Raw genomic sequence first — 27,703 nt, forward strand, 5'->3', positions numbered from 1 at the left:
AGAAACTGATAGATTTTTAGTGGGAGAGGTGGAGAGGTGGGAGAAGGACAGGAAAAGATAAAGGAGATCAAACATTAGTAAGAGAGAGAGAGAGAGGTGTGAATAAAATAAGAAGGCAGAAGAAAGAACGGGAATGTGAGTGATTAAGGGAAGGAGGCGGAGAAAGGCTGAGGGCCTGTACAGCTTAATTAGATGCAGAGGAGGAGGAGGAGACACCTGCCAAATGATCACCCCCCCTCCCCTTCACTTTCTCTGCCCTTTACAACCCTGCAGGTCTTTCTGAAAAGCACTCATTGCAGAAAATAACAACACTTAAAACCAGGCATCTGTTAGGTTTGTCAGGTTTGTGGTGATGTGAGACCCACCCCAAAAACCTGCTCCTCCATCTACCCCAGGCGGATGCACCACTATGAATAATGTAACGAGGAGGGGTGGAGGCCACTGGGCGTGTGCATAGAAAAAAAAAGAGGGGTAGTTCCTCCTCCTCCTCCTCCTCCCCCTCCTTCTCCTTCACCACCCCCTTCTCTTTCCATTCTCCTCCCCTCCACTGTTCACCCAACCCCCTAGCTGCCGGCCGCACTGCAGAAGGTCAGAGAGGGAAGAAGAGGAGAGAGGCAAAGACACAGAGAGGCAGAGGGAGAGACAGGGGTGGGGTGCTTGGATGTATATGAACATGCCGAGAGGAGAGTGTGTGGACGAGCGATGACAGCCATGCTGAGCCCAAAGATCAGACAGACCAGGAGAGGTAGGACACGGTTTGTTTGCTCTGTCTTCACATCTACAGTACCTGCCAGCTGCATTAGCTGCCTCTTCATCCATAACTCTGCTGTGGCACATTGTAATGGACAGGGAGCGCAATGTGAGTTTATAAGATCAGAGGATATGTTTGAGATGGATTGGCTTTATCTGGACAATGATGTACACTTTTACAAATATATTGCATTTATAAAAAGTGCTTTACCTCTCTAAAATTCTGATTTTACACAAGAATATGTCTGCAGAAACACAGAAACACTTTTTCCAACTCATTCTATTTTCCTACAGCGGTCACATATTTCTGAATAAAGGGGCAGGTCTGCCCACGCACGGGAAGCTCTTGCGTACATTAGCATTCTACTACAGCTGGGCAATGCTGCCAGTGTGAATTCTATTAAGAGGATCGAGCAGCATCTCTAGTTTCATCACTGCAGCGCTCAGTGCTATCAGGCTGCCGTCAGCTGCTGCTGTGTGTGTGCGCCTGTGCTCACGCTCATACATGGACTGTATGTGTATGTGTGTCTGCACGGATGGATGTATTAATATGTCTGCGTGTGTCAGTGTGTGTGTCCTTCGTTCCTTGGCACTACTCTCCATGACTGCAATTATACAGCTGGATCTGATTAAGATGAAATGAATAGTTCCCAAGAATGGGAGAATGATGTGTAAACTCCCCTCTGGAGCAGTATGAAATTGGCAGCAAAGTGGATTAAATCTGTGTTGGTATATATTAAGACAGCAGAACAGATTCAACCGGCTTGATGAGTCACTGTGTGTATTTGTAAATTAGCATTTAATTGATTACAATATCACATTTAGGCAGGGTCAAATAATTTTAATAAACACGATGATTCATTAAGTGAGAAAGGAAGTTTCATGTGCATTTACATAAAGCCAAAATATACAAAACCTCATAAAAATGCAATATAATTGTCTGGCTACTTTTAGTGTGCTGTAAATACCACTCGTCCTTGCTGCATTTCTCTTAAGACAGTGAAAATTGAAGAGATTAAAGTGATTCTATGATTGTGCGTGAGAAGCATTCTCCGCATGCCTTCTATAAATTGATGCTTCGCTGCTGACAGCATCACATTTGTTGCATGAAACCCATGAATAAACGGGTATGTGACAGATGTGGCAGTGTAGTACAGGCTCAACTGGGGTTAAAGTCTGTCATGGATAGGACACAAAACTAACTAGTAAGCGTATGGCTGAACCATTTCAGACCGGGAAACTAGAATGTTCAAAGAAGAAGCTATGAATCAATCATCATTTTACTGACTTTACTTTATTGATCATTCATGGCTGCAACATTCATAATGCTAGGTCAGTTGACATGCATGAGATGCATTTTGTATAAACTATGTCATGTTTGACTTTGAAAGGTCAATGACAAGCTAACTAGCTTGGACATAGAGATGTCATAGATATATGACATGTTACCTTGGGTTAGCTCATCTTCTTCCTATATTATTATGTAAAACAATGCATCTTTTTCAGTGCCACTCTAGGTAGATTTCAGTTTATTGTCTTCATTCTCTCTTGCCTCTTTATTCACTGAGCTTCACTTAAAAGTATAGTTCGATATTTTAGAAAAGATAAACATTTGCTTTCTTGGCGACAGTTAGATGAGAAGACTCATGCTGCCATGTCATACGCTAAATACCAAGCTAGATTGAGAGACAGTTAGCTTAGTTTAGCGGAAGCTGGGGGCATCCTTATTGACACCTTGTACTTTTTGTGTTTTTACTCTGTAAAAATGCTCTTTGCATTATTAGCATAAAGACATTTGTTTGCTTATCTCATCTACATTTTCCCAAAATGTTGCACGAACATTATTTACCCATGTGAGTATATCCTGCCCCTGAGATCTAATTAAACCAGTGTGATCATACCTTAATTTTTAAAAACAACTCTTAATTGGAAATGCTTGTGTAAATAAAAACACAATTTTGCTAGGACACAAGGAGACACATTTCTCTAATTAGGAATCTATTCATCAACAATATCTGCTCCACAGAAGAAAAGTCTGACTGCTTTATTTCAGTAACTTCAACAACCAACAGCATATTCAAATTATAAAAGGGTTCTGGGTATATTTTTTCTTTGGCTGGCTCCACAAATCTAGTAGCGGCTTTAATTGCCCACATATCAGCTGCTTCATTCTCTTGGTGTCTTTCTGATCTGTGTTACCATGGTTTTATGATCAAAGTGCTGCAATGTGGCAACACCCTGGCATTCTGCCTTTCCAAGGCACATGAATGAACACCCTCATGACTAGATAGCAAGAGCTTACTGCAGAGATAAAAAACATTCTCTCACTGACACAGAAAATGAGCATGTGGAGATGATAACGTGCACAGAAATGTGCAGATATCCTACCCAGATCATCATTTCTGCTCCACTACAGCTTTCATATGGGCTGTATATTACTGGCCACACCTCCATCTTGTCAAGGAAGGCTGCCACATGCCACATGCACACACACACACACACACACACACACAGACACACACACACACACACACACACAAAATGGTTAACACATTAATCAACAGTGATAGGCAAAATGGAAGTTATGCGCTGATGCACCTGTAACTCTCTTGGCCATTTTCCATGAGCCATAAATCACTACACAACAGCCAGATTAATGAAATTGAATTCCTCCAACATCCGTGTGTGTGTGTGTGTGTGTGATTTAGTCATCAGTGTAGTATTGTCTATTTTGGAGTGCCCGCCTTGCTATGCTAATGGATGGGCTCCTCTCCTGTGCATAAGAGCCATATATTCATTTCCTGCGGATGGTAAATATACATCTCCAAACTGCATTAAGTGACTTCATTGGCTCCTAAAGTGTGTGTGTTCAGTCATACAGTATGTCTGTGTGTGAGAATAGCATCAAATGTCCCTTCATGTGTTATACCACTTGTGTTTTGATTTCAGGCTACAGACAACCATTTGTTCAGATTGAAACATTACTTGCATACTTGACGAGACACGTGTGACTCCAACTTTTTCTGGGCAGAGTCCTTTGAGAGACTGTCTGAATTTCAATATTTGCATTTCTCATTTAACAACCATGCCGCTTGAGAAAACTGGCTGAATCAGTAGCATCTCATCTCATCTCAACAAGGCAAACTTGAATTTGAAAATGTAAAAATATAGAGTTATTTCCCTCAGGGATGAATTCACTGATCATTGTAATTCCATTGCAACTTTTGTCATTTTGTGTGACCTTTAAATCTGTCAGGACAGTTGCGTATTTCTCTGTCTAATAATTAGTTGATTTTCCCTTAGGCTGCAAATCAGACTTCTATTCTTCAGTTCAGTACACCCCACCCTTCAAACATGCACACATATTCATGATATCATGTATGAGCTCACGATCTAATGAGTTGCCAATCCATCTGGTCTTCCTGGATATTAAGCTTCATACCAGAATTATTCATCCATGACATGGAAATAACTTGACACACGAAAACCAATTTACATAAATTATCATTGGAATACGTCACAGTTAACAAGTACGGGAGTATTGTACATCTGCACATACAGTCCAGAATGATGCCCCCACCCCTGCTACTTGACTCAGCCCTCGCGTAACCACCATCTACTGTAAATGAATGAGCCACAATTACAATCTCTGTTTCAGTGAATTGCAGTGATTATCCATAGAGTGCACTTTTACAGTAAAATCGCTTCTTTTCAGCGCTGTAGTTGATAGCTTTAGAAGTGACCACAGAGCAGCTCCACCCAAGCCAGGGAAGGTCTGAATCACTCTGAGCAAAAGGTCCAAATTGGCGCAGTGGGTAGTTGTGCTTGGCATACACACATGCACATACGCATGCACACACACACACACACACACACACACACACTCAAAAATCAGTTGTTGTGACTCAGGCGTGAATCATCTGCGAGTGTATGTTCCACTTAGTCTATGATCCAGGCAACTGATGTGTTAAACAGTGGTGCTCTTTTATGCTAATACTGGCAGGCTGAGGAAGGATGGAAAGACATGAGGGATGTGAAGTGGTGAGGAAAAACAGAGGGGCAAAGGAGGACAGGGAAGGTGAGTGCCACTTTTAGCTGGTAATATAATGGAAAGAGTAGACACCCAGTTTCAAGGCTCAGTTCACACTGCTGTTGATCACACAAGACATACTTTGCTCCATGATGTTAACACAACCAAAATGTGCACCTGGTTGGTTGTCTGGTGGTAGTGGAGCTAATTTTAAATGCAGGAAAAAGCAATTTTAAATATGCAGCAGTTGAAAAGCTATTGGAAAATCCAACAATTGTAGCATCATTAAAGAAACAGTTTTGGAGTCAAAAAGCTCAAGTTAAGGTCTCCTGTTAAGGTCTCCAGACTGTTATGAAATCAGTACTTATATGTATGACTGCAGCGTGTTTAGTAAAACACTTGATCACAGGTCAAAGGGACTGCATGGGTTGTAAAAGACAAAAAACAACCCCCCTTGTATTGCTAAAACAGCTCCCTGTCAGGGAAAAGGACACAGGACCTCTGGGGATATTTTGTGGTCACTGGCATTAGAATGTTGGATCCTTTGGGTCCTGTGCATTGAGGGTCAGGCCTCCAGATGGGAGGTCCCACCTGTTGGGAGGGTGAATCGGCGGTGTGTTTCACAAGTTTTTGAAATGTGATGGGGTACATGACATACATCCATATGATTGCCAGAACCCAAGGTTTCCTTGCAGAACGTTGCATTGCAAATACATTAGTGATTAATACTGTTCACTACACCTGACAGTGGCGTTAATGTTGTGGCCGATTGGTGTAAAACCTCTGTGATGTAAGCATCCCAACTGCAAAAAGCAATTAAGACTGCTCTGCAATGCTTAAAGATTAACACTGTTCTAAAAAAATGGAAATAATTAAATTCTAAGAATAGCTAATGAAAATGTGCCTAAAATCCAAGAACTCATTTAATAGACAAAAACCCTTAAATGAAGTGCCAGTGGTGAGAGGACTGTGTGTATGCACGTGTGCTCTTGGTAATAACAGAGCTTTGATTCAACAGGGCCAGCAGTGCTTGAACGTAAGGAGGGGATGATGAATTAGAGCGAGACAAAGTAGGAGAATGGAGGGAAACGGGGGGTGAAAATACAGAGCTGAAAAAGACTGGAATTAAGACAAGACGGATAAACGAGAAAAGCCAAGGTGAAGAAGACAGGCTAAATAGAGAAAGACAGCAGGAGAGGGGAGCAAAAAAAAAGGGAAGAATGTCCATCTATTAAAATGTCATTATTATTGATACAGCAAGGAAGGAAGAGAGTAGGAAAAGATATCGATTCATCAGATGTTTTGATCTTATAAAGCGACATGTTTTAACACGTTTGGTTGCTTTACAGATTTTTAGCAAACCACACTCTGCCATCCAATTTCTACCATGCTGCTCAAGTTTTATATATGTGACAAGCGTTTTAGCCCAAACTTAAACATATTACATATCAAGAAGTTATTTTTAAAACCATCAAAGGATGTCATGGACAGAATTCTGAAACTCAAACATGATCTTAAAGAATTACTTTTAATACAGTGAACAACTGCACATGCAAAACAGACCAGATATTATAAAGATAGATTATATAAAGTCACATTATAACTCTAGCAGTCTGATAAAAAATCTCTATATATAATTTTAAAATCTGTGGCACTTTAAAGCTGCACTTTACTTATTGTTTCTGTTTTAGAGCTTTACTGTTTTGCTTCAGTCTCACCACTTCCATCATGTTTCCAGCTACAGAAGCCAGCTGTTTTAAGTAAAAAGGTCTGATAAACCCAAACCCAAGAAGAGGAGCTGGTGAACAAGAGACAAGAGAGATATTTCCCTCAGGAGTTGGTTGAGACCAAAACAGAGCTAAAAGGAGAGTGAAAGTTGGACCCAAATTGACCAAAATATTTAATACTGCTTTAAGATGATATATTTGTTCAACTAAATAATTGGTAAACTAGTTAAGTGTAATTGTTCCTCCTTTAAATGACCTTTGATGTATGAGTAGTTCACAGAATTCACATAAACACTATAAGGTGAAAATCTACAAATTTTTTAAGTGTGAAAAATCCAACCGTCTTTCAACACACCTCAGAGAATCAACAGGCTTTCAGAGGGAAGGGTTGTGACGTGAGTCCTGTTCTATAAGTTATACGCATGCTGGGCAGAGAAAGATGAGACAATAAAAAAAAATTGATTTTCTTACCCCAAATCCCCCTCCCTTTCCCTCCTTACCTCTGCACCATCTGAACACTGATCATTTCTGTGTGTGTGTGTGTGTGTGTGGCACAAAATACACACCAGCAGGGAGGATGTCAGCACAATGGATTTCTATAAATTATAAATGATCAAGTAGTATTGCCTTGTTTCCCTGTCCAGAATAATAGCCCTTGTCCTGGCTATGTGGCCTTTTCTCATTTGTATAAAACCTTGAAATCTTCAGCTAGTTTTGTGTAAAATAGTTTATGCTCATGTCATGACATATTTAAGATTAGAAAACGATTTATAACTTACAAAAAGAGACACATGCTTTATTGTGATGCATCATGTTTCCCTCTTAAAGCATGACTTTCTTTAGATCAGATTTCACCGTGTGAAATAGAAAATAAAACACAGAGGCTGACAGTGTACTTGGCAAAGGTCTTTAATCTTAACAAAAGCCATCTTTAAGTGTCAGGTGACATTATATTATCATGAAATATTGTCAAAAATGATACACGTTACACAACTAAATCAGCTTTTTTCCACATCTGATGTCATACTAGGACAATATGAGTAGCTCAGGGACACAGCTATACTGCTGCGATCCCCTCCCTTTGAAACCCGTCCTTGACTGAGCTCAGGTTACACACGTTTGTTGAGAATGATTCAGTCAGCCAGGCAGTCAATCCCATGTGGTCCTATTATCTCAGCTCAAAAGCCTCTGCTATGCTACTGGGTTGTTGCAACACACAATAAGTCTCTTCCAAGGACCTCTGAAATAGTAGGGGGATCCCTATCACCTGAGGCTATGTGTGTGTGTGCGTGTGTGTATTCCCTTCTTCACAGGCTGTATTTTATCTGTTTTCTGTTATTATCTGTGCCTGCTGCCTCACTGCAGCCCCCCCCCCCCAATTTCAGGCATTGCAGCCTGGGGTAGAAGGTTGTGTGTGTTCATGACTGAAGAGCCTGGCAGAGCATGTGTGTGCATACAGCATACAGAATGAGGGATAACACAAGCTTCTATTAGGAAGAAAATATAAAGACACAAGCCAAAGAAAATGGAATAAATAAAATAAATCCAACCAAAACACCAATTCAGTCCCCTTTATCCCCCCACCCTGCTTTCTGCCTACTTGTCTAAGCATAAAAATGCTTTGTGTGTGTGTGTCTATATGTTTGCAGCCAGGTCCAAGAGCATGGTGATGGGTGAAGTGTCACGGGGCCCATGCCGGCCGGCCTCCCCCAGCCTCCAGGAGGGGGCGCTGAAGGCTGGTTGGCTGAAGAAACAGCGAAGCATCATGAAGAACTGGCAGCTGCGCTGGTTTGTGCTGCGCTCAGATCAGCTCTTCTTCTACAAAGACGAGGAGGAAACCAAACCACAGGTAATAACGAGTACGCTGAAAGGGCAATGAAACTCAAACCAAGATGAATCACTGTTCTTTGGTTTGTGTGATTACGTTTCCACAATTACATGGAAGCGTTTTATTTCATCCTCAGCGGTGCAGATTGTCATTCTCTGGAGGACTGATGGATTTTTACAGACTAACAAGTCCTTCTATGTTGTTGGAAAAGACGTTCAGGAAGCCTTTTGTGGCTGCAGAGGGAGTTGAGTGAAGTCTGTCCTCAAGTGATGTAATTTAAATCAAACTGAAGACTTTTGCTGTCCATCATGAAGGTGACAGTGTTGTGGACATGCAATGATAAATCAGTGAAGTACTCTTGACAGAAAAGCTTCTTGGTTTCTTTAACAAACATTTTAAGGTCTACCAATTATACTCCTGTATATTCTTTATTTGTGACAACAGATGGAAATGCACAGTGGTGATGATGACTCACCACACTCACAGGACACTTAGTGCATTAGCACTAAACAGGGCAGCGTGTGACGCCTGGTTTCCTCGCCCATTAGTGCACCATCATAAAAATATTCACAGAGTAAACCCCTAATCAATCCCATTGCTTCTTTGATGAGGGACGTCTTTTGTGGCCAGGTGCTGAGTCACATTTTCCCATTATGATTCTTATTGAAGAGTTTCGTACAAGCTGTATGATTGTTGGCCTGGACTGACCTCTCTCTCTCACACACACATACACACAGACACACACACAGATTCATATAAACAATGGATGACGTGATGGACAGTCAACCTAGCTGACAGGCTTACATAGCTGTAACATGAGGCGATGATGTAATCCAATAACAAAAGACAGCAGGAGCAAGTCTGTGACACACACACACACACACACACACACACACACACACACGGCCTTTAGAACATAATTATCGTCTCTTTACATTCCTGGCTGAAATCTCGACACTTATTGATTTCTTCCGTCTTCACTCTGTGTGACTGCTGTTCTTTCCATGCAAGCAGCAGCCGTCTGCCATCAGTGTCTTTCAGTGTATCAGTGCACACACACACACACACACACACACAGAGTATATACAAACAGAATGACGTCTCTCCTCCATGGATTCTCCACTCTGCGGGGAGCAACAGACTGAACACTTTGACAGACTGTCTTTAATCAGAGGTTGCCAATAGCCATCTAAGCCTTTATTGATTTGCAGCTCCCAGTGGATTCAAGTCACGCACAAGGTTGAATGCACACACATACACTCAGAAGAATGTACACTTATGCACACAGACACACACACAAATCCTCCCCCTCAGAGAACAGGATGTGTGAGAAAGTGTCACTCTGGCCCTTTTTTTTTCTCCCTCTCATCTTCTAATCGTTAGGAAATTCGAGGCTGGGAGTGGGAGGCTAATGGGAGGGGGAGTATGGAGCAACAGAACAAGACCCCCCTGCCACTACCACCAAGATGAAAAGATGTGATAACTGGTTGAAGGGAAGGCAATAATGATGCAGAATCTATACAGAGTTTGTATTCCTTTTCATCATGTGGAGATAAATCCACTTTAGAACAAATGGACTTGAGTTATCGGACAACAGATTTCTGTGGCTACGAGAGAAACACATGGGTGGTGGAGGTGGAGGAGGAGAGGATCATTACAATTTTCAGCTGTAATTCATTGCACACAAATAAGGAAAGGATAACATTTTCTAAGTGATTAGAAATGAGCTTGTTTTGCCCCCATCTTTGCCTCAAAGTTTGTGCTTGATGGGTGTTTAGATGTACAGACCACCTGTCAATCAAACAGTGTGGGCAGATGGCTTTCAATTGTCCATTTAATAATCTGTCTTGCTCAGATTTATATAGGTAGGCGTGGTCATTTTTCCTAAATTTGTGTGTTTTTACCATAGTTAGTTGGCTACTTAGTCTAATGGTTTCTTTCTCTGTTTTTCCTATTGGGAGTCTGCGCAGCTGTTTGTATTTTGAAAACTGACTTTGTTTTGTTGTTCATCAGCTCTTGGTAAAATGTTTGACTCTTAAGCTGATAAATTCTCTGGTATGATATCCAGCTAATAGCTGACTTTGTCTCAAAAGGTAGTGAACAGTCAGTTTATTAAACTCTTTTGCTAAAAACTACTGCTTTTTGTGGCTGGCAAGAAGACGAACTACAGCAGTGAGAGTGAACCAAAACAGTAGAGTTGTGGGTTGTAAAAACCAAATGCTCTTACGAGCAGAAGAGCATTGTTGCCAAGGTGAGGCGAGAGCGAGAATCAGTCTTCGGGGGCCTGGACTGCTGTTCTGGTCCAGAATGATGATTGGCATTTATGTGCAAACCAGGTTAAACTGGGAGTGTCCACATCTGTTAGTGGCTAGTTGGAATCTCATCCAAGTTTCATGCTGATTCCAAAAAAACATGAACTCTATCCAAAGTCATTCTGTGTCCAAGGTAAGACCTTGAAAAGGACAAACTATGCTGTCTGTGCTACATTTTCATCTTTTGCTGCTTGACTGTGTGATTTGTGTTCTGTGATGACGTATTGCCTCCTCTTATCCATTCATCCCCGGCCAGCTACGCATGTTATTCCGAGCACATAGCACCCTTGGGAGTCCCCCCTCCTGCCCCACCCCCGACTAGTTCCTGCCCTGCCCCTGTGCTCCATCCATCCACAGCTCCCACCCCTTCCATTTGTTGTCATGGCGACTAATGTTGGCGACAGCCCGGCTCTCTGGTTAAAGCGCTTTGGCAGACTCCTCTCCTCATTCGACGGAGGATGCCAGCGTGCAGATTAATGTGGACCGACCTACAGACGCTGGCATCTCTTCACAGCTCACTGGGCCTCAGTTCTTAGGGCTAAATGGGTATTGATCTGGATAATGTATTCTGATAATCTGTGTGGGTCCCTGTTCAATCACAGGAGTAGCTGCTTCAAATTTTAGAGGGGTTAAGATCGTAGTGAAGGAAGAAGGAGGGAGCAAGGACAAGAGGGAGAATGGAAGGATGGAAGAAAGAACAAAGCATGTAGGAAGGAAGACAGGCAGTATACAGACAGTATATATTATGTATCATAGTCCTGCATGAATCTACCAAACTGTGACGTTTCAGTTATGAACAAAATGTTGAACGTAGCAGAAAACAGGAAATCTGCTTGGTATACTATAAGAATCACAGAAGAGCAAGAAGACAAAGAGGAGTGAAATGAAGTGAAGACATCTCATTTGTTCTTTTTCAGCCCAGTATTTGAACTCCTCTCTCTGTTTCAGGGCTGTATACCTCTGCAGGGATGCCAGGTGAACGAGCTCACAGCTAATCCGGACGAACCAGGAAGACACCTTTTTGAGATTGTACCAGGTGAGATCCTCCTTCTCCACCACTGCTTTACTTCTACTTGGTTGACTTCACATCTCCCAAAACACATTACAATAAAACGATATTATGAAGCTTCATTTTGGGGGTGCACTTCCAAAATTCAGTCGTGTGAGTTCAGATCACTCTGCTTCCACATGTGGACTGTAAATAACTTTTATGCTCCCTTATTTGCTCTATTTGACACATTTTCCCTGCTCCTCCTCTTCATCTTTCAAACTAGCTTTGTGTTCCCACTGTGTAAGCTTTTGCTCAGACTATGAATAATCCAAAAGCTTCCTAACCTCCATATCTAATTTGTGAAAACCAATATGAAATATGGTCCCAGATGTGGATAAAATGCAAGATAAATCAAATGTATCCTGGTATGGTTGGTAGCTCAACAGTCATCACACACAACAACACATAACATAAAACATTTAAATATGCTGAGTATGAAGAAGTTAATAGAAAACAACCAAGCATACTGAGTATGTAGGGGTTTGATGAATGGTCTTATGATTTCAGGCTAATCATAGTCCAGATCAGTGGACATTTTGTGAGGTCTTTTCCCAAAATGTTCCTCTTTAGGGAGGTATTCTACAAAAACACCTTAAAGAAAAGCAAATTAATGTGTAAAGAAGCACTTAAAACTCAAAGGTTAAAACTGAACCAGCAATGTGGAATATTATGAGAGACATGTTATGTATTATGTGCTATTATTACATTACATACTACTTTAAAAATGGACAAGATAAACAGTATTATAATTGTAATACCGTAATTTTCTGGCTGCTATTTTGTATTCAGACAGCAGAGAGCACTATTACACAGCAAAGGATTAGCTGCTGTTATGGACAGTCTCACGTCACATGACCTCAGAGCTGGTGACATGTCAGGTGCATTTCAAGAGACATAGAACTCAGTACCATAAAATAAATAGAAAATAAATTGGCCTCTCCATCATCTCAAGCAGCTCTGTGCCTTCAGATCCCAGGGCTGTTAGTGAGCCTTCATGCTTCACATGTAAGCACTCATACAGAAAGTTGCCTGCAGCTCAACAGTCTGCTTACATTGACCTCACGCAGCCTATCAAGTTTTCACTCAATCAATAAAACAATCACTTTTACTTTTTGTGAAATGTCTAGCATGTGATGTGATATTCAGCATCCACACAAATACAACCTCAAAAACAAGTCCGACAGACTGCAAGACAGCAGCTGAGCTCAGCCGGAGGTATAATTCATCCCAATGGCTCCATATATCATTCTGTCATTCTGGGTGTGTTTGCTCGGTGGCCTCTCCTTGTGTTTAGAATGGCCGACAGGCTTGCGAGTGTGTGTTTTGTTTATGGCCGGTCAACATAGCAGAGGGGTGAGAATCCCGATGTGTTTCTACAGACAGGCCCTCAGCCTGAGGGACAGGGTGGGCGGGAGGAGGGACGGACAGATAGACACACGGACAGATGAGGAGGAAGGCAGTCAGGTGGACGATGCAAAGAGACAGGTAGGACGAAGAGAACGAGGCAGGTGAGCAGAAATACTGCACAAGAAAAAAAGACCCTGATGAAGACTTTCAGTATTTCAGTAATCCAGTTCAATCTGTATGAGTTCCATTCTTCCTTCTCACGGTTTTCCATCCGTGGGCCGACTGGATCTTCAGTATATTAGATTTGTCAGCTTCTAAGGCAGAAACACACGAGTTATTCTGTTCTTTCTCCACTCTGTAATCGGCTTAGAGCGATGAAGGCTTTAATCACTCCTGTTGTATGAAATGAATAGACTGAATACATTTTAGACTTCACGTGGTGTTAAAGGTAACGCTTCATGGAGGACAGCCATTATGGTGTCCAGTCATGTCTGCAGTGTTTTTCCTCACAACAGCAGCTAATTTTTACTGAACAATACAGAGACACAGAAGCTGGTTGGTAAAGAAAAAAGGGAAAAAAAAAAATCACCTGATCAAACATGAAAAGTCTCAGTGCACTCTGGCAAAACAGTAATCAGCAATGAGCTCACTAAGCACCGATGTGCTTTTACACAATCTTTTATGCTTCTATTCATTCTTCAAAGGAAAACAAAGACAATAGTGACTGTTTACCATTGGCTGTTGAAAAAGCTGCCACTCGAGGACGTCTCAGCCATCACTGATAAGTTTTTAAATGGGTCTTTGATGAGTCCTTGCACACAAGTCCTTAACTCACCATGGTTTAATAAACATTGGCAAATTGATGCCTTATCGTTGGGCAAGACATTGACACGTTTTTTTTTTCCTTTGGCAAAATACTGCTGTTTTGTTTAGCTGCAACTTTTTCCAGAATGAAGCCTCTGAATTAAAGAAGCCCTGAACATTTTAAATGTTATGCTTTAAAAGCCTAGGTGCTCTCACTGGTTATGCTACCATTTAGTGTATGTTGCACCATAAGCAGACGTAGCTTCACCTCTGCTACACATGGTAGAAAACCACATATCTTAGAGGCAAGACTGATAACAGACTGATACTCCCTTAATTTGAGGTCAGACCTGCCCAGAAATCCAGAACTGAAGCGACTGGGTTTCATTCACGTTCAGCGCTCCTTTGTCCACTGTAATAGTAACCTCGTCCTTCAAAGAAGCCCAGGGACCTTGGCTGCGCATTTGGGTCATGTCACTGACTGATGCCCTTTGTTTTTGTTCACCTGTGTGTGTGTGTGTGTGTGTGTGTGTGTGTGTGTGTGTGTGTGTGTGTGTGTGGAGCCACAGGGTAAATCCATTGGTCATGTTTATTGTGGAGATACAGAGAGTCCAGCACTGTTGCAAAAGGTAGATACAAGACAGATAACAGTTGCAGGATGCTGAACCACTGATACAAAAACACACACACACACATTTGATGTTGTGAGAGTTAAAAGTCTTCTGTGCACAGTGCACTTCTTTATCCATGGCTTTACATACAGTTGTCGTCTGTGTTTATAGAAGTAGATTCAGCACACTTGACTCATGACATCATGGGAAAGAAAAGCATCCCAACTGCTCAAAAAATAAGTAGCATTTGGAAGTGGAGCTGGAAGCAAAAGAAACACAAAAAACTCAACTCGCTACTCCTGATAATTCCCTCTTGGCATGTGAGTGAAATAACAGCAGGAGTCTAGCACGAAAGCAATTAAAAATTGGACTTGCACCAAGTTTTTTTTTTATCAGTATGTACTCCTGACAGCGAGCAGGGCACCCAAACAAAGCCGATTCAACGGTCATGTGCCTGAGTCTGAATTGAGCTCGTCCCCAAGCCTGTAGGCATGAAGGAAGTGGGCAAATAACTGGATATTTTAAAATATACTTTGTGTTTAATGGGTGACTCAAAGCTATAAGCCCTCTGTTGTGGGAGTGTGAAGCAATTAAGCCATCTGGAAAACAGCACACACAAAACACACTTGTGCCTGTGCAAACATGAAAGCTTCTGCTAATTCAAGCAGCCCACACACTTGCCTCCTCTGTCCATGTGTGCACAAACACACACGGGATTAGAAATATCATTTTACCAAGAAGCCACAACAAATTTACATCAGGGTTTGGAATCATCCCCCCCATAACATGAACAAAACTGCATACAGTATGTTTATACTGTATATGAGTCCTCATAGGGTGTGACTTTTTTTTTTTTTTTTGTCAGGTTTTGATGCATGGCCTACAAAAAGCACCACAAAATGCATATCAGAGCACATGGGGAGGTTTAAAAAGAAAGGTGTATAAAGTTTTTTTTTTTTGCTTGTTTTGTTTTGGGGTTTTTTTTTCCCCAAATTCCCTCAACCTGGCTGAACCTCTCCAGTCACTGTCTCGTCCTCTTGTCAAAAGGCCTATAGGTGAACTTGTTGCTTTCAACAGAAGATTGTCTGTGAGCAGAGTGATGGTGATGTAATAGCATAGTGAAAATGTTGGAGTTCAAAGCCTAAAAAATGCAGGTGATTGATATTTAGACTATATGGCTTTTTTTTCCTCACTGTAGGCCAGTACACAAAGACTGACAGTCATGCTTTAACCACCCATAATTACCTACCTTACACTCTAAATATGGGTTAGCAGGATAATAAACACACAGTACAGTAAATACAATGACTTCCAAGAATGTTATGTACACTGTATAATGTATACACTGAGTGATGAGGTTATGCCAACCCAGGAATCACATGACATGTGCATCTTGGTCTCAAAAATACTGTGATTTACATTATGAATAGGATGGTCATAATATGCACTCATTTAACAATACGTACAAGCCAAAATATATTTTAAAAAGATAATCCAATCATGTTTTCTCCCTGTGAAACAAAATCTGACATCCTTAAATAGACTTGATACAACCAATAATATTATGACTATTATGACTTATCAATTTTAAGAGTAATAGTTAGCTAGCAATAGTAGGGTATGTTGGTGTGTTCGCCACCTCAATCTTTGCTCACAATACAGAAGTTAATATTCTCAGAATGCTGTTGAGTTTGGCCTCCATCTAAAACAAGTAGCATACTGTATGCTGTATTACTTGCTGAGAATAAATGAATTAGTGAATTTCCCCACTGCAGGATCAATAAAGTTTATCTTATCTTATCTTAAATAGGCTAAAGTAGGTTTCCATCATAGGTTATTTAACAGGAGCCCATTACAACCTCAAACAGCTGCTGATTGCATTTGGTTATTGTTTAGAAAGTTATTCATGTGCTTATTAATCAGTTTAGATGAAAGTATGGACCCTGGAGAGTTGCCTATATCCATTTTCGAGAAATGACTTGTGCTTTATTGAAAGCAACTACATGCTTGCATGGTTACAGCAATCAGTGAATGAACGCAGCAGAACAGAATACTACGTTAGCACAGTTCAGGATGATCCTGCTTGTCTGACTTAAGGAAGAATCCAAAGTCTGTACTGGCTGTATCTCAGAGATTGATTGCCACTGTCTGCTTTCCTGTTGTGTGTGTATACAAGCTTGTTTGGCAAAGACTGGAGGACAGCCCATCTCCCTGCTACTCCACATACAGAGAAAGAGAGAACAACAGAGAAAGAGAGAGAGAGAGTCTTTTTACACTCCTCCATAGGGATTTGCTTCTCCCCAGGGGTGCTGAGGGAATGGACCTGCTGCCCACGCTGCTGAATGAAGTAAAACAGGCAGAAAAGAGTGAATGAATGGGTAGAATAAGTGAATGAAGGGCAAGTAGCGGGACTCGTTTGACGGGTTTTGTTTCCACTGGCATCTAGCATGCCTCACTGGCAGGTTCTGGCCGTCAGTGCTACCTGCGTACTGATCTGCTTCCAAGCGCACTTAGTGGTGACGGATAGGCCACTTCATGCTGCAGCTTTAGGCCAGATCCAGTCCCAGCTCCAGCTTGCACTGCTCACTCAGACATGGGGCCGGTCTGCTGCAAGCCGGACAGACGGAAGAAACAACAGCTCCAAGGTAACAGGAAACAGATGCTGTACATTTTTAACTAGTGTAGTGAAGCGCTTGAGTAGTTTTGAGAGACTGATGGAAGCCCAAATTACAACCTCTTGTTTATGGATTTTTTTGCATTAAATGTACTGACTCCTGTTCCTACCATCTTAGTTTATGCGTTTTTGCATGATATATTATATTGTGATTGTTTAGAGATCAGCAAGACACAAACATCAGATTGACTTTGTGTGCAAAGATTTGCTGCAAAATTAGCTTTGCTCTTAACTCACCAATATACTAAATGATGAACTAAATGAATGACAAACTGCTGAACTGTTGCCCAACGTAAGCAAAAGTATTTGGTTGAATTATTCTTATTCTATTCCTATATTTTCTTTTTTAATGTGCTGGAAGTTTCCTGATATGCAAATTCAATATCATCTGGTGATCTAAAGAATTGTTTAAAGCAGCTATCTGCGACTGCATGATCGACGGGTCATCTTCACTTGTTTATTGATGTAGTATGACGGTGGTTTGGTGTCTACTGCAGCACATTTGTTAGCTTGTTGTATTCACAGCAGTGCGTGCTGGATGAAAAACACGAGTGTGTCTTTGGTTGCGGTTTAGTTTTGCTGCAGCCAACTGGGAGGTTAGCCATGAAGTGTCTTTTTAATTGTTTCTTTCACAGCTAGCACTGTACTCATGTTACCATCAACACCACTCTAATTACATCTTGTTAAAAAAAAAAAAAAAAAAAATCATAACAGTGACTTGAGTGAGCTTGAGTATTTCACTGTTGTGACTTTTAAATTGATTATTATTTAAGACGGTGTATGTTCAAAGCTCATGAGTGGTGGGCTCGCTATGCTGAGTGGAAATCCTGAAATGTTTACTGTTGATTAACTGGCAACAAAGTTTGGCAACAACATTTGAATTCTCTCAGACACACAAAAGAAGAGCTCACCCAAACATGAGGTTAAACACGCCTCGGTACATCATCATGGAGGTGACTGCATACCATAAGTAACCTGCAATGTTAGCTATGATGCTATGGGCTGCGCTGGTTTGTCTTGAATTTTGGTGTAACTACAAATGCACAACTCTCTGCTAGTCTCTCTCTCTCTCTCTCTTTCTGTTGATTTATGTCACACACACATTCTCTCTCTCTCTCTCTCTTGCACATACATAATAGAGATAATAAGACCATATTAAGTTAATCCCCGACCAATTCATAGCACCCAATCATCAGTCACATTATTAATAGAGGACATGGCCTGAGGGACAACACAGACAAGCCGTGTATAAACTGCACAACCTTTGCTGGGCCAGAAGGGTGGTTAGAGACGCTGTATATTTGCAGAGAAGCCACAGATTGTCATAAAGCTGCTAAATGCTAAACTGTGAGAAATATCATGTAGTCTGAATCCATGGCATAAAGCTCACTAGATACATGTCATCTCATCGATATGTTTTGTTAAAAATATTAATTGCACTGGAGTGCTGAGTGCAGTGAGAGAAACTCAGATGACGTTTGCTATTGATGGCTAGTAAACACCTCCAAAACAGGCTGGCTTCTATTGAAAGTAACGTAACAAGGAATGTTAATGTAATTGCTTTTTCACCGAGTAAGTGAGTACTTGGCAAACAAATGATACTGAAACTTCAAGGCTGTTGAATGCTACTAAAATATTTGTTTCATCATTGTTAAAATAAGAATGCTGACAGCTAGTCTAGGACAGCTAGTCTAAATTTTAGCGTTCAGATCAGCTAATTAAAACATGAAAAAGTGGAGGCGAAAATTACCCACACTGACATTGTTCAGTTCGAAGGTGTGTTACATTACCTGACACTCTTCTCATGCTGAGCACAGGTATCTCTCTCCTTGTTGACAGTTTAATTCGTTCTCCCTGACATCAGAAAGGTTTTCAGCACTCACTCAGCACAAAATGACCTGATCTCTTTTCTGCCTTCTGATCCCATCTCCCAGCCGACAGCGTCTGCCAGCAGTCTGACATTTAAGTGAGGAAGTTAGAACTGTGAAGCATCATAGTTTCAGCTCTTAAATGTCAGTCACTGAGGGCTTAATGCACGCAAGCTGTAAACATTCAACTGTTTTGCAGGCTCAAATGTCAGCTGTCTGAATCAAATTCATCACTGAGACTTTGAGAAGAAAACGCAGTTTATTGCATGTCTCTGTAAATCCTGCAGTCTGTGGTATCTTAATAGACTGCCAAAGGGGTCTTTGTACTCCTTATCCATCCAGCTTAGATGTTTCAACAATTTTGGTGTCTGTCGGCTATGTTGGGATTGATTTTAAGTGGCTGTGTGTGTGTGTGTGTGTGTGTGCCTGGATCTACTCTCTATATTTTCAATTACTTCTGAACGACCCTTTTTGATCAGGGCAAATTGAAGCACTCATTTATTACTATTATACATACAAACACTGTATATGCATTCATGAGGGCAAAATATTAAATAATAGTATATCTCTAATTGGTTATTTCCAAAACAGTGGAGCACATCTGAAGACAGTGTGCTGTTCCTCATGACAGTATAAGTTTGCAAAGCTGGGTGAAATGGCACTTAGCTTTATGGCACTGCTGTTTATATTTGGATTCCCGCTCACAGCTCAATGACTGTGACTGTGGCAACAACACCATCCAACACTAATGGCTCAGACAAACAGGAAACAGAAGACATATCCTCCAAATTATTTGGACGTATAGCAAAAGAAAACAGTGTATAGACCAAGATAGCAAAATATATTTGCTCTCTGTGACCAAATGACCAGCATTTATATCTCAACCTAATGTCACTCATGCACTTTAATTGCTAAAATATTTTGTTTCATTTGTTGGCTGGCAGCTGTAGCTCTGCACACTATTGTAATAATAATACAATAATAATTGTAATTTGTAAAGTCCAAAAAACAGTAGCATATGAGGCTCATTCTACTTTGGCACTGGTGTGTTTGGACCACAGCCTCAACCAAATACATGTTAAATTAAATAGGAACTGGTGACATCTAGTGGTGAAAAACCTCTATAGCACATTGGTTTTATGCTGGTTTCAACATACATACCGAGATGTCATACGTGCACATACGATGCACATACAAAAGCATCCATTGCCACTAAAATGGCAGGCTTATAAATGTCCAATGTTGTCTTTGTTATCTTGGTTCTGATTTCATTTTTTTCATGTCCCAACTTGAAAATCAAGTAATCAAGTTGAGAGACAAGTTGGTGCACAAGATGCTCAAATCCATCTTAGGTTCCATCCTCCTCTCCGATGCCTTTCTATAGTTTCTTTTAATAATCCCTTTCTACTTTCTTTTTGTGAAAAATACCTGCTGGTTAAAGATCTACCTGCACCTGCACAGCTCAGTTCAATACCTGTGTGCTGGTTCAAACCCAGACTGGCTGCCGCAATGGAAACCTGCTTGAGGGTGCAAATACAAATTTTGTTTGCACATTTAAAGGTTGCGAACCAATCAGTGTAGCCCAGTCCCTTTTTCTCTTTTGGAAGTTTGCTGTCGTTGTACTGCAAAGAGCCTGATTTGGCTGCACAAATGAAGATGCTTAGAGTACCCTGAATCGGCACCACCCTTTGAGTAAGGCCACTGACAATGAAGCTTACTGTATAGTCTGTGGTAAAAAATTAGGAACTAAGGAATTTAAGAAATGGTTGAAGTGGCTGAGACACTACAATGTGAGAATGTGATGTTCTTGCAATTTCTGCTGTTCTCACCTCTACATTACATCTACAGGTGGAACAGGAGAGAAGGACCGTGCACCAATCAGCCATGAATCCTTCCTGCTCATGGCAAACTCCCAGACAGACATGGATGACTGGGTCAAGGCCATACGGCGGGTCATCTGGGCGCCGTTTGGAGGAGGTAAAGCCAGATCTTTGAACTAAAATAGGAGAAACATGATCACATTTAAACAGATTTTTGCCCATTCCTCATAGGAATGAGCGGAAATTAAAATTTAAGACCTTTCTAATGCAAACGCTGGGTCTAAATCAACAACATTTCAAAACATACAATTTGATCCAGCTATATGAAGGCCAAAATTTTGCTTTTTAACAGAGAGAGAGCAAAGAATGTGTTCGTCTGTGTGGTGGAAAAGATGTTCTAATAATTCCTTATAATCTTAGAGGTCACTACCCCAAACCAGGAAGTCCTCATTTCCTTCCAACCTGTAGAGTCCGCAGATCTCTCAACACTTCTTGAAACAAGATATTGCTGCTGAAATTAGAAAAGCCTACATACTGTGCAAGTATGATGACCAAACCTCTACTGTGTCTCATTTCTGCATCCTGCAGTTCATTCTCGCTCTGATGTCTCTGTCCCTGCTGTCCAACTACCATTCCTGACTGGGGAAATGTGATCAGAGTTTGCTTTCAATCCATTCCCGGACAGTGTTGGTTTTAATTCAGACTGAAGACAGATTGTTTCCATTAAATGTCTTATTGTGGTGGGTAATAAACTACAAGGATCGGCAGGGCATAAATGTCCTGCTGATTAGTTTGTGAGTTTTAATCCAGTGGAGCTGAATTTATTTGACTCCTAAAAAGACTATTTTCTCTCTCCGTGCCGCAGTGAGCCTGTGGTTAATTCTCACCCTGTCTACTCTGGTGTGCTTGTCTAACTAGTGTACTTGACAGGAGGCCAGAAATACAACCAGGCCTGTCTGGGTGTGAACTGGGACATGAGGAGCAGCTGAACAGCCTGGTGTTGGGTTACAAAGGAGTGTTATATTAATAGGGGATAAATGTAGAATAACACACCAGTGACAGAGTGTATGACATCACTCGTCTCATTTTTCTATTCATTTTAATCAGCCAGCTTTAAACTCTGCTGGCAGTGAGGCAACAGGGGTGTCAACAACTAGAGCTACAACTGATGAGAACGATCAGTATTTTATTGTTAGTTTTTGACAGTAAATGCAATACATTCTATAAAATACAAAAGTGTTGTATTAGGCCAACGTGATGTCTTATTAGGTCTTAAAAAATCAATAAATTCTCATATGGTTATCAATTGATTTTGATTTGATTCTGAAGTCTAAATTCTCACAGACTCCTCTGACAATCTAGGTGAAAAAATATTTAAGAAAAGACGAAAAAAAATTAATTAATAAAATAAAATTAAAATTAATTTTAATCGATTTCAAAAGTATCAACTATATTTCTTCATCTAAACTCAAATGGCAGCAGAAAATGGGATGCTGTTGCTTGTTTGTATTACAAAAATTAAAATCAGTTATATTTTTCTATGTTCATGTCACATTTTTTATTTTTTCATATTTTAACAAACATGAACACACACAGAGAAGACCGTCTGGCATCTTTTAAAGTAAATAATGGATCCTAGCCCTGTGACTTCAGTGAATGAAGGAATGAAAGAATGTAAGGCCATGTCAACTTTGAGGCAGTAATTTGTAATGGCTGTATGTCCCTTAGCGTCTTTTCTGCCCCCTGGTGGCCAAAATTTGGTTAATGCAGCTTCACTTTTGTAAATGCCGCATAGTCTGGTTTCAAAAGTGGTTTGCTTAAGATCTAAAGCCTGCAAATAGATTTTGGATGAGTTTATTATCACTTTAAGCAAAGTTGTTACATAAGAAGCAAAGGTGCGGGGCGAGGTTAGCTGCACACCTGTTCACAGGCGTGATACATTGTCTATGAAAGGGGGAGAGCAGCATCAGAATCAGCAATAGGGTGGTGGTAATGTGCTATCTGCTGAGTTACCTTATGCTGGCTGTGGCATATGTCCAGCCTCCCTCTCGGGTTCACAGTGTATGGGGGGTGTCTGTCTCTCGGCTCTCGGTCCAGAATAGACCTGTCGCCGACGTATAGACCCGTAGTTAACAGCAGCGCTGCGGTCACAGCACACTGACGCCGTCAGCGTGTAAATGTGGGAATAATCTACCCGTCGAGACAAATGCCTGAGCCGGAATGGATGAACTTGGTGAAATGTGGGTTCGGGATGTACGAGAGACGCTCTGTGCTGCTGTGCAGCTCCTGCTCGGTGACTTACTACGATTACTGTGAGCTGTCTGCCAGCTGCGACTGCTGCAGCCTGTCAGCAGGTAACAGTCAGCAGGGATCCTCAGCCAGTAAACCGCGTTTAGACAGGCCGTCCAGCTACGCATTTTGCTGTAGTGTTAGATATGACTGACTTATGAAGAGGTTTGTCGAAACTATTTACAAATAACCGTTTCTACCTTTGTTTTACAAGATTCAAAAATAGCGAATCAGTCGGTCACAAGTTTTCATGGTAATCTCAACAGCCTCTGCGGAGTTAGAGGCTCATAACATGCTGCACCAAACATACAATATATAACTGCAAAGATTTTCAGAGATTGGGTAATTAACTTAATGTAAAATAAATGGGTAGTTAGGGGTTTGTTTCAGCTTTCAAACGCTTTCACATTCTTTATTGAAGTATTAACATGTAAGCTCTGACAGCTGAACTTACAATTATTTTGTGTTTGTAATGCAAAGATTTATTAGGCAACGTCCTTCCATCTGTCCCCAGGGATATTTGGTCAGCGTTTGGAGGACACGGTCCAGTATGAGAAGAAGTTTGGTCCCCGGCTAGCTCCCCTGCTGGTGGAACAGTGTGTTGACTTCATCAGGGAGAGGGGTTTGGATGAGGAGGGTCTCTTCCGGATGCCAGGACAGGCCAACTTGGTCAAAGAGCTGCAGGAGTCCTTTGACTGTGGCGACAAGCCTCTGTTTGACAGGTAGTTATAAGAGTACACCAGCTTTTTGAGAATTTAAAGATAAAAAATCCACTGACAGCTTTTTTTTTTTGGACTTTCTTGTAGTAATACAGACGTCCACACGGTGGCATCCTTGCTAAAACTTTACCTCCGAGAGCTGCCTGAACCAGTCATTCCCTTCTCCAAATACGAAGATTTTCTAACCTGTGCACAGCTTTTGGCCAAAGATGAGGAGGAGGTATGTATAGTCTATCTTGTGTGTGCTTATGTGTGTGTGTGTGTGTGTGTCACACAATTTTTTAATTGTTATCTTTTATCAGGGGGTCCAGGAGCTTGGAAGGCAAGTTAGTACTCTACCTCTACCTAACTACAATCTCCTCAAGTACATATGCAAGTAAGTCCACTGCTGTTTGTTTCCTCATGATATGTTATAATCTCATCACACCCCCAGAATAATATCTGTCTCTACTTTGGCTTATAATGTTGTTATCTGTCTTTAGATTCCTTGATGAAGTCCAGTCCCACTGTAACGAGAACAAGATGAGCGTCCAGAACCTCGCCACTGTATTTGGACCAAATATTCTTCGACCCAAGATGGAGGACCCAGTCACTATCATGGAAGGTAAAGTGGACAGTTTGGAAAGTCTAATGAAAAAAAAAATACACACCAGAATTCACTTTTAAAAAATCACTTTAACATGAAATTACACCTAAAAAAATATGTATATATTGAACTTGCTGTGTGGTCAGGGTACAAACTGAAATAATTCCACTGTACATTAATGAGATCCTATGTGACTGCAATCCGTAGGCACCTCTCTGGTCCAGCACCTGATGACAGTCCTCATTAGGGAACACATCCGTCTGTACTCAGAGAGGGACCAGGAAGGACCTGGCACACCCCAAACAGAGCTCCCGGTTCAGGGGCATCAGCTCCAGCATCGCAGTCTGGGTGCCTGGATCTCAGAAGAAGACCTCCAGAGCTGCCCAGTCTCCAACCCTGACCAAGAACTGCACAGCAGCGCCTCATCCCTTGATGCCAAACTGTGTGCAGCAGTCACTCCCGCCCAGACCCCAAACCTGAACTCTGGATCAAAACTGGGGTCTTCATCAGGGAAAGGAGAGACACTGGTCAGCCCGAGCAAACAAGCCAAGACTATTCCTTCCTGGAAATACTCTTTCAAAAGTTCCTCTGCGCCTCGTTCCCACACGCAGGCCAAGCAAAGCAGCAGCGGCAGCTCTGTGGCCGATATCACTAGTGTGTCTTCTGGTGGAGGTGGAGGTAACTGGCTCATGAATGGTTTGTCCTCCTTGAGGGGACACCGACGCACGTCGTCAGGCGAGCGGTCTGCCCGTGATCGTGACTCCACTGGCTCTTCGCAGAGACTGTCCACCTATGACAACGTCACCTCTTCCTCTAGCATGGGGAGTGTTCCCAGTGTGGCCAGCACACCTTGGTCCACTTCCTCCTGCGAAATCTCCGTCCCTGACTCGGGAAGTGAGCCCTCAGCGAGCCAGAACTGCGGAATAGAGGTTGACAGTGGGGAAAAGGGGGAGAGCAAGAGGGAGACCGAAGGAGGGAGGGATGGAGGGATGACAACAGACCCAAGCTCTGAGCAGGACAGCTGTGAGGCTATGGAGCTGTGCAGTAGCAGTGCAGCCTGTAGTGAGAATGGAAACACGGCCACGGCAGCCCAGGTGCCCTCCATTGTCATGTCCGAAGATGGAGACGGAACAAATCTATCACTGAGCAGCTTGGTGGAGGGACTAAAGGATGAGTTGAGGAAGCAGAAGACTTCATACGAGGCCAGGATCCAAAAGTAAGTGTGTTCAGGGGGTTCCTAACCCTTTGTTTTGTGGTAATTGCAAAAAGTAAGTAAAAAAACTAAGTTTCTCAGTTTGGGCCCTTAGTTTGGAACCATTTCTCTCTACAGCAGCAAGCAGCTAGCTTTGTTGTCACATGGCCAAACTTGTATGTACCAATAAACATTATCTATTACAGAGATCTGTGGCAAAAAAAAACCCTTTACAAACCCGGTCAGTGAGCAGTAAAAACACAGCGGAGTGAATTTTCAATCTGTAAGCCTTTAAAGGGCACTCATTGAAATACCTGTAAATTCAAAATTTTAACTCTGAAATGTTGTTGGAGCAAATAACATGACCATTTCACTTGTGTAACATTTTGAAAAAAAAAATATTTCCATGTAGAAAATCAAGTTGAACGAAGTGACCATATATTGTTCCTATCCCGTTAGATGTAAAAAAAATTAAATACATATCAAACCATAAACAACAATAACACTGACAATAACATTAGGCCCGTCTTTCATGCTACCCAATAACAATAATAATAACATTAGGTCTTTCCTTGATGAGTCTAGTAACAATAATAACAACATTAGGCCTTTTCTTCATGGTACCAGATAACAGTAACAATAACATGAGGCCTTTACGCCTTTATTTTAAGTGCTCAAATATGGTCAGTAGCCCAATAAAGGGTTAACCCTTCAAGCTCTTTATTTGCCTGGTTTTAGATACCCACCCTTTGCTCTAGATAAAATACAAACCTCAATGTAACCACGTTTGTAGTTTTAAGGTAGAACATAGTTAGAACGAAAACTCTACAAAGACACTTTGAGTTTCTATTGAAATATGTCTCAAAGCATCGGCAAACATAACCAAAACTATTTGAAATATAGTGATTTTTTTCCTAATAATTTGGATGAACAGGCTCTTTGAGATGATAGCATTCTTATATGAAAAACCTGCCTGGTGCAGCTTTAAGTTTTGTCTTATCAAAAGTTAATGTCAATGACCTTTGCTTTCTGTCTGGGACATTGCTGCCTCCCCTCAGACTGGAGGAGTCTAGTGCTGCTCTGTGTGCACAGATGGAGCGACTGGAACAGGAGATGGAGCAGGAAAGGAAGAAGCAACGGATGCTGGAGATCAAACTTCGCAACTCTGAGCGGGCAAGGGAGGATGCAGAGAACCGCAACCGGCTTCTGGAGAAGGAGATGGAGGATTTCTTTTCCACACTGGGAGATCTGGCCTTGGGTGCAAGGACTAGTGACATTTGACACGGCAAGTCCACCCATCTGTCTGTGGCCAAAACTGTCAGGGTTTAGTGTCTTACAAGGGCTCACGTCCTGCTCAGTGCATCAGGACATTCCTTCAAAAGAACAGTAATACAAGAAAGTAAAGGAACCTGAGCTACTGTGTACACTTAAGACAAACTTGAAGTAAACTATGAAGGATGCAAATATCAAACTGGGACTGACTGTTTCTATCCATTTAGCATTAAATGTTTTTGACTTTCTCACGCATGCTTGAAATGGAACGTAAAGATAAGATGGCACTCTTGTGATTACACTCCTTGATGAATCCAGGGTTAGTCTTGTGAAGGCAGTTTGGGTGCCTGTATGTGATTGGTGGAACATGATGTTATTTCTCTGACATTCTCTATACTGGAGAGCACTGACTTCTTCAACCACTATTTTACAAGGACATTACAAGACGCGATAAAGACATTAGTGTTGAAAGCAGACTGAACTGATATTTGTCTTCATCTGAAGGAATAATGTTACATTTTGGTAAATACATTTATTTGCTTTTATTTGATACCACTCTCATGTCTGTATATGAAGCTAACTAAAAGGTTATGTCTTGTTTACTTATGAAAATAGTCATTTTTAAAAAAAAAAAAAAAAAAAAGCTACAAGCTGCAGTTTTATGGGAGTTGTAGACTTTATGCAAAGCTAAGCTGACAGGCTAATGGCTCTAGCTTTATATCAGCAAAGTTTATTTAAACTCTGTGAGCCATATCGCTATCCCTGTGTTACGCTAGGCCAACCAGCAGCTTGGTGTGGTCTAATGATTATCCAACAGACATGA

The 27,703-nt window shown here is 41.4% G+C and overlaps 1 protein-coding gene across 3 annotated transcripts; it reads left to right on the forward strand.

The window, feature by feature from the left end:
* The first annotated feature begins 570 nt into the window (after window positions 1–570).
* si:dkey-191m6.4 (rho GTPase-activating protein 22) lies at window positions 571–27,545 on the forward strand. Of its 3 annotated transcripts, XM_046376484.1 has the most exons (10): window positions 577–745; window positions 8,157–8,356; window positions 11,596–11,683; window positions 20,851–20,979; window positions 23,626–23,833; window positions 23,918–24,050; window positions 24,133–24,206; window positions 24,313–24,434; window positions 24,624–25,632; window positions 26,667–27,545. In XM_046376484.1, exons 1-10 carry the CDS (start codon window positions 703–705, stop codon window positions 26,887–26,889), a joined length of 2,229 nt encoding a protein of 742 aa, XP_046232440.1. In that variant the 5' UTR covers window positions 577–702; the 3' UTR covers window positions 26,890–27,545. The 3 variants fall into 3 exon arrangements, with proteins under 3 accessions (XP_046232442.1, XP_046232440.1, XP_046232441.1); XM_046376485.1 differs by lacking the exons at window positions 577–745; window positions 8,157–8,356; window positions 11,596–11,683; window positions 20,851–20,979 and adding an exon at window positions 22,992–23,176; XM_046376486.1 differs by lacking the exons at window positions 23,626–23,833; window positions 23,918–24,050; window positions 24,133–24,206; ... (1 more) ...; window positions 24,624–25,632; window positions 26,667–27,545 and adding an exon at window positions 21,411–21,924 and having other exon boundaries at window positions 571–745.
* The last annotated feature ends 158 nt before the right edge of the window (window positions 27,546–27,703 follow it).

This window comes from Scatophagus argus, chromosome 21 (genome assembly GCF_020382885.2).
Source record: "Scatophagus argus isolate fScaArg1 chromosome 21, fScaArg1.pri, whole genome shotgun sequence".
Taxonomy (NCBI): Eukaryota; Metazoa; Chordata; class Actinopteri; family Scatophagidae; genus Scatophagus; species Scatophagus argus.